Raw genomic sequence first — 13,149 nt, 5'->3', positions numbered from 1 at the left:
ACCTTCTTTGGCCTGAATTAGCCCCGCCCCTTCTTCTGATTGGTTGTCCCTATTTTCTGCCATAACTTTTGAATGGTTTCACAAAGAGAGTCGTGGGTGGTGTCATGGGACTCTGTAATGAGTCCTTGAGCTTCTTTGGCCTTAATTAGCCCCGCCCCTTCTTCTGATTGGTTGTCCCGATTTTCTGCTATAACTTTTAAATGGTTTGACATAGAGAGTCGTGGGTGGTGTCATCAGATTCTGTATGGAGTATGGATGCAGCTCAGCTTTCTTTCTCCTCCAAACACGACAAGTTGTGTTTCCACCAAAAATTTCTATTTTGGTTTCATCTGACCATATAACATTCTCCCACTCCTCTTCTGCATCATCCTAATGCTCTCTAGCAAACTTCAGACCTGGGCATGTCCTGTCTTCAGCAGGGGAACGTCTGGCCCTGCAGGATCTGAGTCCCTGGTGGCGTAGTGTGTTACTGATGGTTCTTTTGTTACTCTGGTCCCAGCTCTCTGCAGGTCCTTCACTAGGTCAGTGGTTCTCAATCCTGGTCCTTGTCTGCCCCTGTCCTGCATGTTTTAGATGCTACCCTGCTTCAGCACACCCTGATACAAGTACCTGTGTCATCAACAGAGTTGTGCAGACCTTGGTGACAAGCTGATTAGGACAATTAATTAGAATCAGGTGTGTTGGTGCAGGGAAACATCTATAACATGCAGGACAGGGGCCCACGAGGACCAGGATTGAGAAACACTGCACTACATCCCCCGTGTGGTTATGGGATCTTTACTCACCGTTCTTGTGATCATTTTTACCCCCCGGTGTGAGATCTTGATGGAGCCCCAGATGGAGGGAGATTATCAGTGTCTTGTATGTCTTCCATACAAGGTGGAGTGGAGTTTGGAGTGTGACTGTTTGAGGTTGTGGACGGGTGTCTTTATACTGATAACCAGTTAAAACAGGTCCCCTTAATACAGCTAACGAGTGGAGTGGAGGATAAAGGAACCACTTAAAGAAGAAGTTACAGGTCTGTGAGAGCCAGAAATCTTGCTTCTTTGTAGATGACCAAATACTAATTTTACCCAGGAATTTACCAATTAATTCAGTAAAAATCCTACGCTGTGATTTCCTGGATTCTTTCCCCCCATTCTGTCTCTCATAGTAGAAGTTACCTATGATGGAAATTACAGGCCTCTCTCACCTTTTTAAAGTGGGAGAACTTGGTAGCTGACTAAATACTTTTTTGACCCACTGTAAATAAAATTGCCTTGCCCACAACACAGACATTTATTGGACTGTATTGCTATTTTGATTTTATTTGTCTTTTATTGTTTTTTATTATATCTTCCTGCTTTGAAATTATGATTTGTTTGATTGTTAGGTACTTTAATCAACTTTGTTGTTTTAAAATGTGCAATATAAATACATTTGACCGTGACATTGACCTAAAGCTTGACTCCCACAGGGAGTGCAAGCGATGTGGTCCAGTTTTGAGCGACTGTGCTCCATCCTTCGCTCTCACCAGGAGTGTTTCAAAAGTGGAGCTCTTCCAAGCGCTGGCTCCTCAGCTGGATTCATGAGATTTTGAGATTACCAAAGGACATCAAGATAAGGTGAGAATAACAGTTTACATATTTAAAAAGTAAAATGAGAATTGGCACATAGGCACAAGCACGTGTCTGCTACTGTTCAAATCCTTCAATGCAGCTCAGTGAAATAGACTTTTATTTTCTAAAGCTCTTGTATATTTGAACACTAAACATGGTAGATTTTTCAGTTTATGTTGGGGTTTTTTCAATCAATGTAACCAATACAACATTCTGCTGTTTACCTCAATTTTAATATTTAAAAATCATGCTTTAATTAATTTGTATCTCATGAGACATCATGTGTTAAACTAACCCCGGGATGAAGGGGATTTATTTTTTTTAAAACCTTCTTCCTCCCTCACCTTCCTTCCTGAGATGTGGTGCCGAATCATCTTGAGCTTGAACACAAAAAGTCTTCCTGATCTGGATACCTCCTCCACACAGACTACTGACATTAGCCAGCCGCTGGTCCTGCTGGCTCAGTAAGGGCAGGATGTGGCAATCACCCCAGTCACTGGTCCTCCACACATACCTGACAGAGCACACGGGCATGGAAACATATATACAAGGTAAATCAAGAAAGCTGCTATAAAAATGGACTTGGTGACATTGGTCATTAGAATCATGTTTACATACTTTCCCCAAAAAAATTATTGTCCTCACAAGATCAAAGTTTAAAGTATCAGTATACACACAGCCATGAGAGTTGCTTACAACAAGCCTCAGGAAGCATAAAGCAGATTAGTGGGTATAGTCTCTTACAAGAACCTTTCTCGCAATGTGTCAGGAGGAGGGATGCAAGCTTATATTGATTTCAGAAATCTTTAACAAATGTTTGGTTTCAACTATGAAAAATGCAGTGATGCAGAAACTCAGGACATTTGGGGAGATTACCAGAACAGCCTCTAGTAATCTATGAAATGCTTAATTTCTGTAATGAGTTTTCTCTAATCTTGTAAACCCTCTGTTCCCAGGCACTCTATTTTAAATTCAACAAATACAACAATAAATAATGTAGTTCTCCAATGACTACTTTGTCCAGTGCATGTTATATTAAAGGGGACCTATTATGGCATCTAATACCTATTTTAAACAGGTCTTGAATGTCTTAAAAACAAGCTTTTGATTGTTTTTGCTAAATACATTAGAAATTCAGCCTCTGAGCCATGTCTTTATCTTCCCATTCTCTAACCTCATTATCTATGCAGGATTCTGAGTGGGCGGGGCTATGATAATGAGGCACTGTGCTGATTGGCTGCCTGAATGACCCGATACACCGCTACGAAAAAATGGCGAGCGCATAATCTGAACGGCTCGTAGATCCACATCACACTGGACGGCTCATCCGGGCGGCTGTACAGACACTGCAGAATGTGGTTGCTTTCCTCCTTCTCTGAGTTGGCAGGCTGAGGGGAGGCCACTTTATATATGTTAAAGCAAGAGAAAACCTGTTTTTCATAATAGGTCCCCTTTAACCTATGTTAACTCAAATACAATACGGATCTGGCACACCAGTTGATCATCCAAGGTTAATCAATTAATATCTGGTTAGGTCACTGTAACTAAGAGTTTTCTGGTTGAATGAAGAAGTTATTTAAATAAAAGTAAATTATGGATATATGAACAAACAAGGAGAGCCGGGGGAGGGGGCATTAACCTACTTGCCTGGACCTGGGTTACTGGGACCCCATCCTGGAGCCAGGGCTGGGGTAGGGGCTTGTTGGCTAATGCTTGGTCGCTGGACATTTATCAGTGGGGCCTGGTTGGGCTCAGCCCCAACGAGCAACATGGGTTTTCTTTCCTGTGAGCTCACCACCCGCAAGAACGGTTAGGGGGGTGGTAGTCTAGTGGCTAGAGAGGTGGGCTTGGGTTTGGAGGACCCAGGTTCAAGCCCCTGACAACCAAGATGAACCACCGTGGGCACCTGAGCAAGGCCTGAACCCTAATTGCTCCCTGGTGTGTGTGTCTCAGATGTAAGTCACTTTGGATACAAGCGTACAGTAGGTACAGTGTATTATGGGTGGTAGGCAAAGCCAAAGGTCTTGGCAAAAGCATTTGCCTTCCAAAACTGGCTAATGGGACATGGAATCCTGCCCTTCTGGTGGAAAAAGGAACACAATTTATTGGCACTGGGTGGAGTATAGACAGGCTCACATCAACACACAATGTGGATTCCATAACCAGTTTCTTTGAAAAGGACTTGAGAGGCATCAGGCTCACAGGTTGTAAACCTTATGAGCCTCCCTTGTAAAGTATAGGCTGGAGAAGACAGTCCAGTCTATTGTTAAACCTTGGATTCAGAACAAACAATGACTGCGTTTCCATGCAGTCAATAACCCTTTTAAAACCCGAATATTGGCAATAACCTGAATTTGCACGGCCATGTAAACACCAATAACCCCTTTGAATAACCCGAATTTGGTCATATTCGGGTTTTTTAAAACTCGAATATTCTGCCATGTAAACGCCTAACGGAATTTCCCCATCAAACGGAACATGAATTTGTTTTCTGCACATGCTCTGTTCGCAAGGAATCCTGGTCTTTCGAGTCCAGGAAGTTCTTATAAACACGGAGAAACCAAGACCAGGAGGAGACTAATCACTTCATAAATGTAATGAAGGATATGAACATTTCTGCATTTGTAGACGGTAGAAAGTACACGGATAGCGAGAATTAAAAGAAGGTGAGCAAAAAGTTGAGCGAAGCAGCATTTGTTTTGAATTTAGATACAGGAAGAAGAAGGAAATGACGGTAATTGCGTCATCACATTCTCCGCGCATCGCTGGTTCGATCCAGATATCCCGAATGATTAAATATCATGTATACAGGGATAACCCTGTTTGCGCACGCATGTAAACGGAATATTCCGAATGTTTCAGTAACCGGAATATTAGCAATAACCCGAATTTTGACTGCATGTAAACGTAGTCATTGTAGATTCTCTCCTGGATGTAGAACACTGGACCTGCTCTTTACCCTCACTAGAATCCTTAACTATTGCTCCCTATACAAACAGAGCAAGAGACCGCAATGCTAGTGGTAACACCGTTTATTTACAGGTGACAGTTGGATTACCTTTTGTCACTGATTATTTTCATAACTTTTATTGGCAAAATTTGTAGGTGCGATCAAGGGGTGGAAGGGCGGTGGTTTGGTGGCTTCAGGTTTGAAGCTTTGTTTTTTGCAGATGATCCACTCTTTTTTGCATCATCATGTTATGATCTTCAGCTTTCTTTTGAGCAGTTTGCAGCAAAGTGTGAAATGGCAAGGATGAGAATATGCACCTCTAAATCGGAGACTACGGTTGTCACTCAGAAAAAAAGAGGTACATGTATGTCTTTTCTGGGTTTGGCATGAGTTGCTACCTCATATGTAGGACCATAAGTATCATGTGTTCTAGTTTATGAGCAAGGGAGAGGCCAAGGAGGGGGAGGCCTCTCTGCCTTGGCTGCTGACCCTGCAACGCGAATTCAGAAAAGTAGAATTTAATAGTTGGTCGGAAAGATGGATGAATATTTAATTGCTCCTGGCTTTCCTTCAGCAATAAGAGAACAAGTAAATATTTATGCGCATACATGTGCAGAGCACATTACACATCAACACAACTTTTGCTTCTGAAGACTATGAATTTTAGAAGGGATGATATTCACTATTGTTAGTATGAGGGATTACCTGGGGCATTTTGGAAGTAAATCTCCAATGATGTTGCAAGCTTCTTTTTCCTCAAGACCAGGACATTGCCTTCCTCCGCCATGTGGAATCTGTGTCATGATCCGTGACCGTAGACGGTAACCAGGAGACAGATCATTGGACCGGCAGGTCTTAGAGCAAGGACTCCACGATGACCATTCAGATGTCTGACAGTCATTGGGCATCTGACACACCTTGAAGGTCAGGAGGGCGGTATCCTTGCGACAAAAACTGAAGATTGAGAGGGTTACATTACTGGGTCTGACAATTCAAAGAAAATGATCCTAAAATAAACCATTGTAAACCTATAAAAGGTTTTCATTTGTTATAAGCAAACCAGAACTATGACAGTTGTCTCTAATGTTAAATTGCCTTTAACTTACATTGAACATGTTTTGATAACTCTGTTTGATTCAAAGTTAAAGTTTTGCAGGAATATATTGAGTGTAGGACCCAATATACATGTTACAGGTTAATGCTAAATTCGGAAAATTTCAAATAAATGTATAAAATGTACAGCCAGAAAGATAGGAAAAAACCCCAAATGAAAACATTAAAATCAAAAAAAAAAAAAGCCTGTTTCACAAAACCAAGAAAGTGGATTAAGCCAAAATATTTGCCAGGATAAATTAACAATCAGGATTTATTAAGGCTGCTGCTGCTTCTGCTTAGTCAGCGGTACCTTAGATCCAAAAAAAGAAATGTAATTAAATCGTCTGCATCAAAACTGTAAAGACCATTTGTGATTCGGCACAATGATCACGTATTGCGTCACTTCCTGTTTGCAGTCTGTTGCCGTTGCACTATGTTGCAAGCTCTTTGTTTTCTGATAAAATAATACTATATCTGGTAAACTTCTGTCTTTAATTCAACACTTGCACATTTTTCTCTTCTGTAACTTTCATTGTCACCAAACACCGATACATTTTCTGTCTGTTAGCCTCTGTTAGCCTCTTAGCATGGCCTTCTCTTCTCCCACCGTTTCACCTCCTTGCTGCTCAGTGTGTGTAATGTTTAGCTATGCCTCTGCCTCCTTAGGTGAAGACGGTAAGTGTCTGAAGTGTAGTTTATTCATAGGACTGGAGGCGAGGCTCAGTCAGTTAGAGGTCCGGTTCCACCAACTAGACCATAGTCCCGTAGACTCGTCAGCTAGCCAGGCTAAGCGGCGGACCGGCCTGTAGCAGCTGCTGGTAGCCGCTCCCCTGCAGCTCCCGAGCAGCCGGCCAGGCAGGGCGGCTGGGTGACGGTGAAGCGTAGTCCTAAAGGGCTCACGGAACACCACCACTCGCTTCACGTCTCTAACCATTTTTCTCCACTCAGCGACACATCCCGGGGGCCAGAGTGGGCGACATTGAAGTAAATTTGAAGCTGCTGGCAAAGAGTAATCGTAAATTTGGTAAAGTTATCATATATGTCAGCGCTAATCACACCCGTCTACACCAGTCGGAAGTCACTAAAATTAAGATTGTGTCAGTGTGTACCTACGCCAAAACACCTGCAAGGGAGGGGGTGGGGCTTGCTGGCAGGGGGTTTCCTTCCACCCTCTTCTGGTCCTCCGTGGGACTGTGGGTGGCCTGGGTTTGGTTTTCTTCCTTGTAGCATGGTTGTGGCCTTTTTCCTCCACTATAGTTGCAGTTCAGGTAAAGCCTTGTTTTCTATTTGCACACACACAGTTACACAGACATACACACCTGCTCACTCACCTACATACTCACTCTACAGTTTTGGGGGACAGTTAATCGCAGTAGCCTAGTCTTGATTCAGTTTCAGAGACTCAAAGGCTTGTGTGCCCGTTGTGAGTTTCCCTGTGTTTCTCTCGTTTTGAGACTAGCAGCGGATGCCACCCCGAACCCCACTCCCCGAACCCCCCTCACATGTGTTTATTTTAGTTATTTAAAAAAAGCATTATAGATTTGAGTATATATTAAAATGCATATATATGCTTTAGGTTTTACCAAACTTGGTATTACCATTAATATATATTAGGGGTGTAACAATATATCGTGCCACAAAAACGTCACAATACGTGTCGTGGAGGTGACAAACTGTATTTGGATATTGGGTTATTAATATTAATCTATTGTGTTGACTGGTAACGCACATCCGACCACGCCTCGACCCGTGGACCAAAATCTTCCTCCGCTCAGAAGAAACTAGTACCGTTTTGCGGTCCCGATCACGGGACACTTGCAGGGTTTTGAGCTCTGAACTTTTACTTATGTAAGGCTGGTGTAGAGTTAAGCCTTACCTTATTAAATTAAACCTTTTTGGGGTCGTGAGTAGGATAAACACGGGACAACTTCTGCTGAGTTCCAGTGTACTTTAATGTCCCTCAACAGTGTAGGATTTTAGAACATCAACACAGCACCTAGTGCCGTACTGTGGCGTATCACTCCGCCCAATCTAAAACAGACTAATCACTACAGATAAACTGACTAATGTAATTATAGTTCCTGATTTACATCAGAATATAAAGAATATATTTATAAAATAATGAACCCTCAATTACCAAAATAACCTTCTTAACAAAAATAAATCTCCTCTTACACTTATAAGGTGAGCATGAATCAATCTTTTTTATGATGTAAAATTGTATGTATTTATTTACTTTTAGTTATTTATTTAATTTTAGTTGTTAAATTTCTGGAAAAGAAAAAAGTCAAATCATTAATAAGAGAAACTATTCAGTTTGTGGCAAAATATTTGTACTTGTATGAAACTGAAGATGCATAATGCAAACCTGACATTTACTTTTAGTTCAGTTTGTGGAAAATGGTTGGCCTGACTTGCTCTTTAAAACTTAAACAGTTATAAAGCATTACAAACTGTAACAATAGGGCAAATGCACAGCATTGTTTTGTATTTTGTGTCTTTCAAATAAAAGACAATTTTTTCCAGTCATATGTTCCTAATTCACGGTTGTTAAAAAAATGCTGCTATAATATCATATCGTTATCGTGACCTCATTATCGTGTATCGTACCGTATCGTGAGATTAGTGTATCGTTACACCCCTAATATATATGCAGACAAAAAAAAACACGCCAAAACTCTGTCGGACTCCGTAGGTTTCTCTGGTCCCCTCCCCAATCTGACCAGTGATGACATGTTTAGCTGCATGTCATCGCTCCACCGCTGGTCGTCTCGGTGGTGTTCAGAAAACGACGTGGCCTTTATTGACAATTGGAAGACGTTTTGGGGAAAGTCCGGTCTAATTAGAAGAGACCGCATCCATCCCACCCGGGATGGTGCCGCTCAGGAACAGGAACGGGTGCGTCCGAGACCCCCACTGGAACAGGAACGAGTGCGTCCGGGACCACCACTGGAACAGGGACGAGTGCGTCCGGGACCACCACTGGAACAGGAACGAGTGCGTCCGGGACCACCGCTGGAACAGGAACGACTGCGTCCGGGACCACCGCTGGAACAGGGACGAGTGCGTCTGGGACCACCTCTGGAACAGGGATGGGTGCGTCCGGGACCACCGCTGGAACAGGGACGAGTGCGTCTGGGACCACCTCAGGAACAGGGACGAGTGCGTCTGGGACCACCTCAGGAACAGGGACGAGTGCGTCCGGGACCACCGCTGGAACAGGGACGAGTGCGTCCGGGACCACCTCAGGAACAGGGGGATTCCTGCTCCTGCCAACAGGTCCCTGTCCTCTTCAACACCTGGTGAAAGAACTCCACTCTGTCACGGTAGAAGAACACCCACAAATCAAAAGTCTCTCCTGCTGGGTCCATGATGGCTGGTCAGTTCTGTTAGGAATGAGGTTGGAGTCGGACCCAGATGTAGGAGAGCAGGAGGCAGGAGGTCCAAAAAAAAAGTGATTTATTTAAATTAAACAAAACCAAAACACTGCTGAGCAGGATACAAAAACCAGAGCGTGCAGCCACGCAGCGTTCTCCCCAAGTTTAGTTTGGGGGAAGAGCGTTGCTGTGGCTCGATACATTACCGTATTTTTGCGACCATTAGGCGCATATAAACATCTTTTTTTTTTTTTTAATGTGCCGCGCGCCCGATGACGCAATGCGGCCATTGTATTATGGTAAAGGCTGATTTATGGTTACGCGTTACACCGACGCAGAGCCTACGGCGTAGGGCTGCATCAACTTAACGCGGATCCATAAGGCGGACGTAATTGAGGCCACCATGAGAACGTTAAAGGGGGGAAGGGGGGCACGTGAATTGCCCGTGATTGCCCGGCGGCGGAGCGGACGAGGAGACTCGGCCTCACTACCGGTAATAAACTGTTAAACTGGCTAACGTTTCGCTCGTCCTTCCGACACGTCCTGGCGAAAGCTACAATACATCCAAAAAAACCTGTACAACTGTACAACAGTCAGAGCGATATTTAAATATATCTAACTTTCTTAATCTTTCCATCACAGTGGTTAGCTCACATTTTTACTGTTTGATTTAACACTGTAAACATAAAGTAATAAAACAAAACAAAGGTGAAGCAAAAGGTTTTCTTACCAAAGGAATACGTAAACAGGCTCTCCTGACGTCTCAAAATGGCGACGGCACGCCGCCGACACACTACAGAACAAAACGCCTTTTTTTTCAGTGCATTGTATTGTGCATTTTAGTTTCATTTGGTGGACAAAGGCACATACACACACTCTACAACGTACATATAACCAGTGTCACTTAAACAGCGTCACGCACATCTAATTAAGAGCACTGCTCACAACACAGCGGCCACCATTAAAGTTTTACAGCCATGAATTACTCATTTAGAAACAGTTAAACTCGCCCAGAAGAGTCCAAATAAACACAAAAAATATCTTCACAGAACAGGGTTTGCTTCACTACTATTTTTTTTATCCTTTGTAATATAACAGCAGGGGTTAATTTGTGCCGGATCCTGCCGGAACAGGATCCGGCACCTCTCGATTTTGGCCTCCCTGTGTTCCGGGACTTATTTGGGCAGATCTCTCGTATATATATAAAACACTAATAATATAAAAAAGTGTAACTTTTTAAATAACTGCGTTATTTTGGGGTTGATGCAGCCGCGTCTCTCTGCCTGCAGTCACTGCACTGTGTCCAGCAATGTCCCGCCCACAGCACCATCTGATTGGTTACACACAGAGACAGGCACGGGAAACAGCCAATCAGCGGTGAAGGCTGTGCATGCTCTGTGCTCACACAAACAGAGGAGCAGAGAATAAGTTTAGCCGGGTAGAGAAGCTCCGGAGAGGATATCTATGTTTCCAAGGTAAGTTAAGGCAGCAGACACCCTATTATTGTTATTCTAGCTTTCCAAAGTGCACCAGATTGATGCATTTAAATGCATTATGCTCAAAAAATTTCCCTGGGGGGAACGCACCCCCAATTTTTTATGCTCAATTTTCACAGAAATCCTAGACATATCAAATATACTTTCATACAATAGCCCTCAGGTAAATGGCATGAGTCTTGAAGATAAAAACAATGATCTAATAGGAAACAAAGGAAACCTGGTATACATTGTGGGGAGTGATTATTAATAGAAGTCAGGTGTGCGGCAATCAGTAACTGAAGCCTTGTGTGAAGGAAGGGCAGGAGGTAAAATTCAACAGAAAATAAATACAAAAACGGGAAAACTATAGTATAAAATTAAAACAGAAAATAAAACTAAAATGTGAAATTTGGAAATGCAAAGATACAAAAACACAAAGTCCACAGCCCATGAAGAAGTTTAATAATTTAAGTTTGCGCTTACTGATTGGAAAAATGTATCAAGGGCTGACCCCACAAACTTGCAATTACGTATATTTGTTATATACGTGATTGATAAATCCCAAAACAGGTATTTATTAAAGCTAATAAAAATATGTTCACCCACAAATGTAGGCAATTTCTATGTAGTTTTATGCAAGTATTCTGTTTTTAGTCATGACTGAGTTTTTACTCAGCATGGACATCAGCCTTAATGACTTTATCCATATAAAAAACTAACATCAGATTACATCGAGTCTCAGGAAACTTCTCTTAATTTAACTACGATATCACTGTTTCATTCTGTTGTTAGTTGAGCTGGCATCCTAATATGGTTCAAATTAGTAAATTGTTTAATTATATTTTGCATGCAAAAGGGGCCCAAACGTACATCTCAAATTTCAATGCAGGAGTGACATAGAGTTGCCAGTACAGCAGTTTTACAGAACAGAGGTGTGTATTCTTTAAACAGAATAACATGCAGTTCTCAAAACAACACCTTTGCAGCTGTGTATGAAAATTAAAACCCAAGCTGCACAGACACAATACTGGTCTGACCTGAATGTACTCATAATGACTTCACAGAGTGACCGAAAATCTCCGCCACAATCAGCAGTACTTATCAAATAATACACCGGGAAATTATAACAAGGCAATCTTTATTTGCTAAATTGTACAATCCCTTGCCTCAAGCACTGGGGAGGTTGTTCCACCACATCACACTTGGTTGCAAGTAAGAGCTAAAAATGGTGGAACAATGACTCCAACAGGACCACGTCATCCTCAAAAAGCCCAGATGGAATCCTGAGACCACCAAACTGGACCCCTTCTGCTTCTTACTGCTGCCATAAATTCTGTCCGTATCGATTTTGTCCAGAAGTATTTTCAAAGGGCAGTCCTGACAGAGACTAACTTACACCCAGAACAAATCAGATCTACTGTCAGTAATGCAGCCGAAACTCACTCTCTCCTTGTACTGGGTCGGAAAGGTTTGTAGCAACAGAGCCAAAATTCCATACTCCAATATAGCCCAAATGACTAAACTAAATGAAAAATATAATGAGGTATAATTTATGTGGTGAATCTAAATATTTAAATGATAATAGTTTTTAGTAAAACCACAGTAATTGGGTACTATACAGTAAGTGGTTCCTTTAGAAGTCATTAAACCAGTGAAGCACTAAAGATAATATCTTGTGATATGTAATGCATAAAGACTGTGCAACATTGGAAGTTCCTTTGCTTGAAAACACATGGGAAACCCACATCTCAGCAAACTAAGAATAGTGGGGTATTTGATTCTTCACTTTTCTGATTCAATGCATTGGTCATGAATATAAATTGAAACACAATATGAAAATTAAAAATATATCCTTCAGCCAAGGTATAATAGAAAGGTTTTTTCTGTTATGCTTGGCTTAATGGATTGTAGACTGATATTGATTATAACAGCCAGCTAATAGTACCACTTTACACTGAGATGATGGTATTTACTGGCATTTAGACAAAAGGCCGTAATATTGATACAATGATTTTCTGTTCCACTGAGGACAAAGCAAGTGCTACTTAAGACTATCTCTCTCTTTCTCTCTCGCTCTCTCTCCCTTCCTCTCTGCAGTTTGCGTGTGTGTGTGGTCTCCTGCTTTGTATTTGTGCATGTTCTGCAAAATCCATTATTATCAAATCCACACACCTGAGTTAGCTCTGAAAGCAAGGAATGAGGGGAGCACACATCAACACTCTGCCAATAAGCTGGTGAAACAGTGCAACACGGTTTACACAAATTGTAACTATAATTGAATGAACAACCACCATCAATACAATTTTACGGATAACATCTCTATATAGGGAAAAATGTGTATTTGGGATCAAGAAGAGTAACAAATGATCATGGCCGTCTCATATTACAAATGACCAGAAACATTTAAGGCACACACACACACACACACACACACACACACACACACACACACACACACACACACACACACACACACACACACACACACACACACACACACACACACACACACACACACACACTAATGAATGTAAAGTTACAAAGAAAAGAAAGCTACATTTCAGAGTGGCTTCCAACATCTTTTGGGAAGATGAGACCAAAGAAAGATATTTGTCTATGACACAAAGTACCACATTTTGTGTCATCCCCCG

General features: G+C 42.0%; 1 protein-coding gene across 1 annotated transcript in view; it reads right to left on the bottom strand.

Moving 5' to 3' along the window:
- The window catches only part of thsd7ba (thrombospondin, type I, domain containing 7Ba), a 326,602-nt gene that overhangs the window by 224,228 nt on the left and 89,225 nt on the right, over positions 1-13,149 (bottom strand). The window contains exons 3-4 of the mRNA XM_061723024.1: positions 5,254-5,502; positions 1,943-2,112 (exon numbers count right to left, since the gene is read on the bottom strand). Coding sequence (XP_061579008.1) covers positions 1,943-2,112; positions 5,254-5,502 — 419 coding nt within the window. The remainder of the gene's footprint in view (positions 1-1,942; positions 2,113-5,253; positions 5,503-13,149) is intronic.

The sequence above is a fragment of the Cololabis saira genome, chromosome 6 (assembly GCF_033807715.1).
Source record: "Cololabis saira isolate AMF1-May2022 chromosome 6, fColSai1.1, whole genome shotgun sequence".
Lineage (NCBI taxonomy): Eukaryota > Metazoa > Chordata > Actinopteri > Beloniformes > Belonidae > Cololabis > Cololabis saira.
The sequence above is the reverse complement of the archived record's forward strand: the minus strand, read 5'-3'. Positions and strand labels throughout refer to the sequence as shown.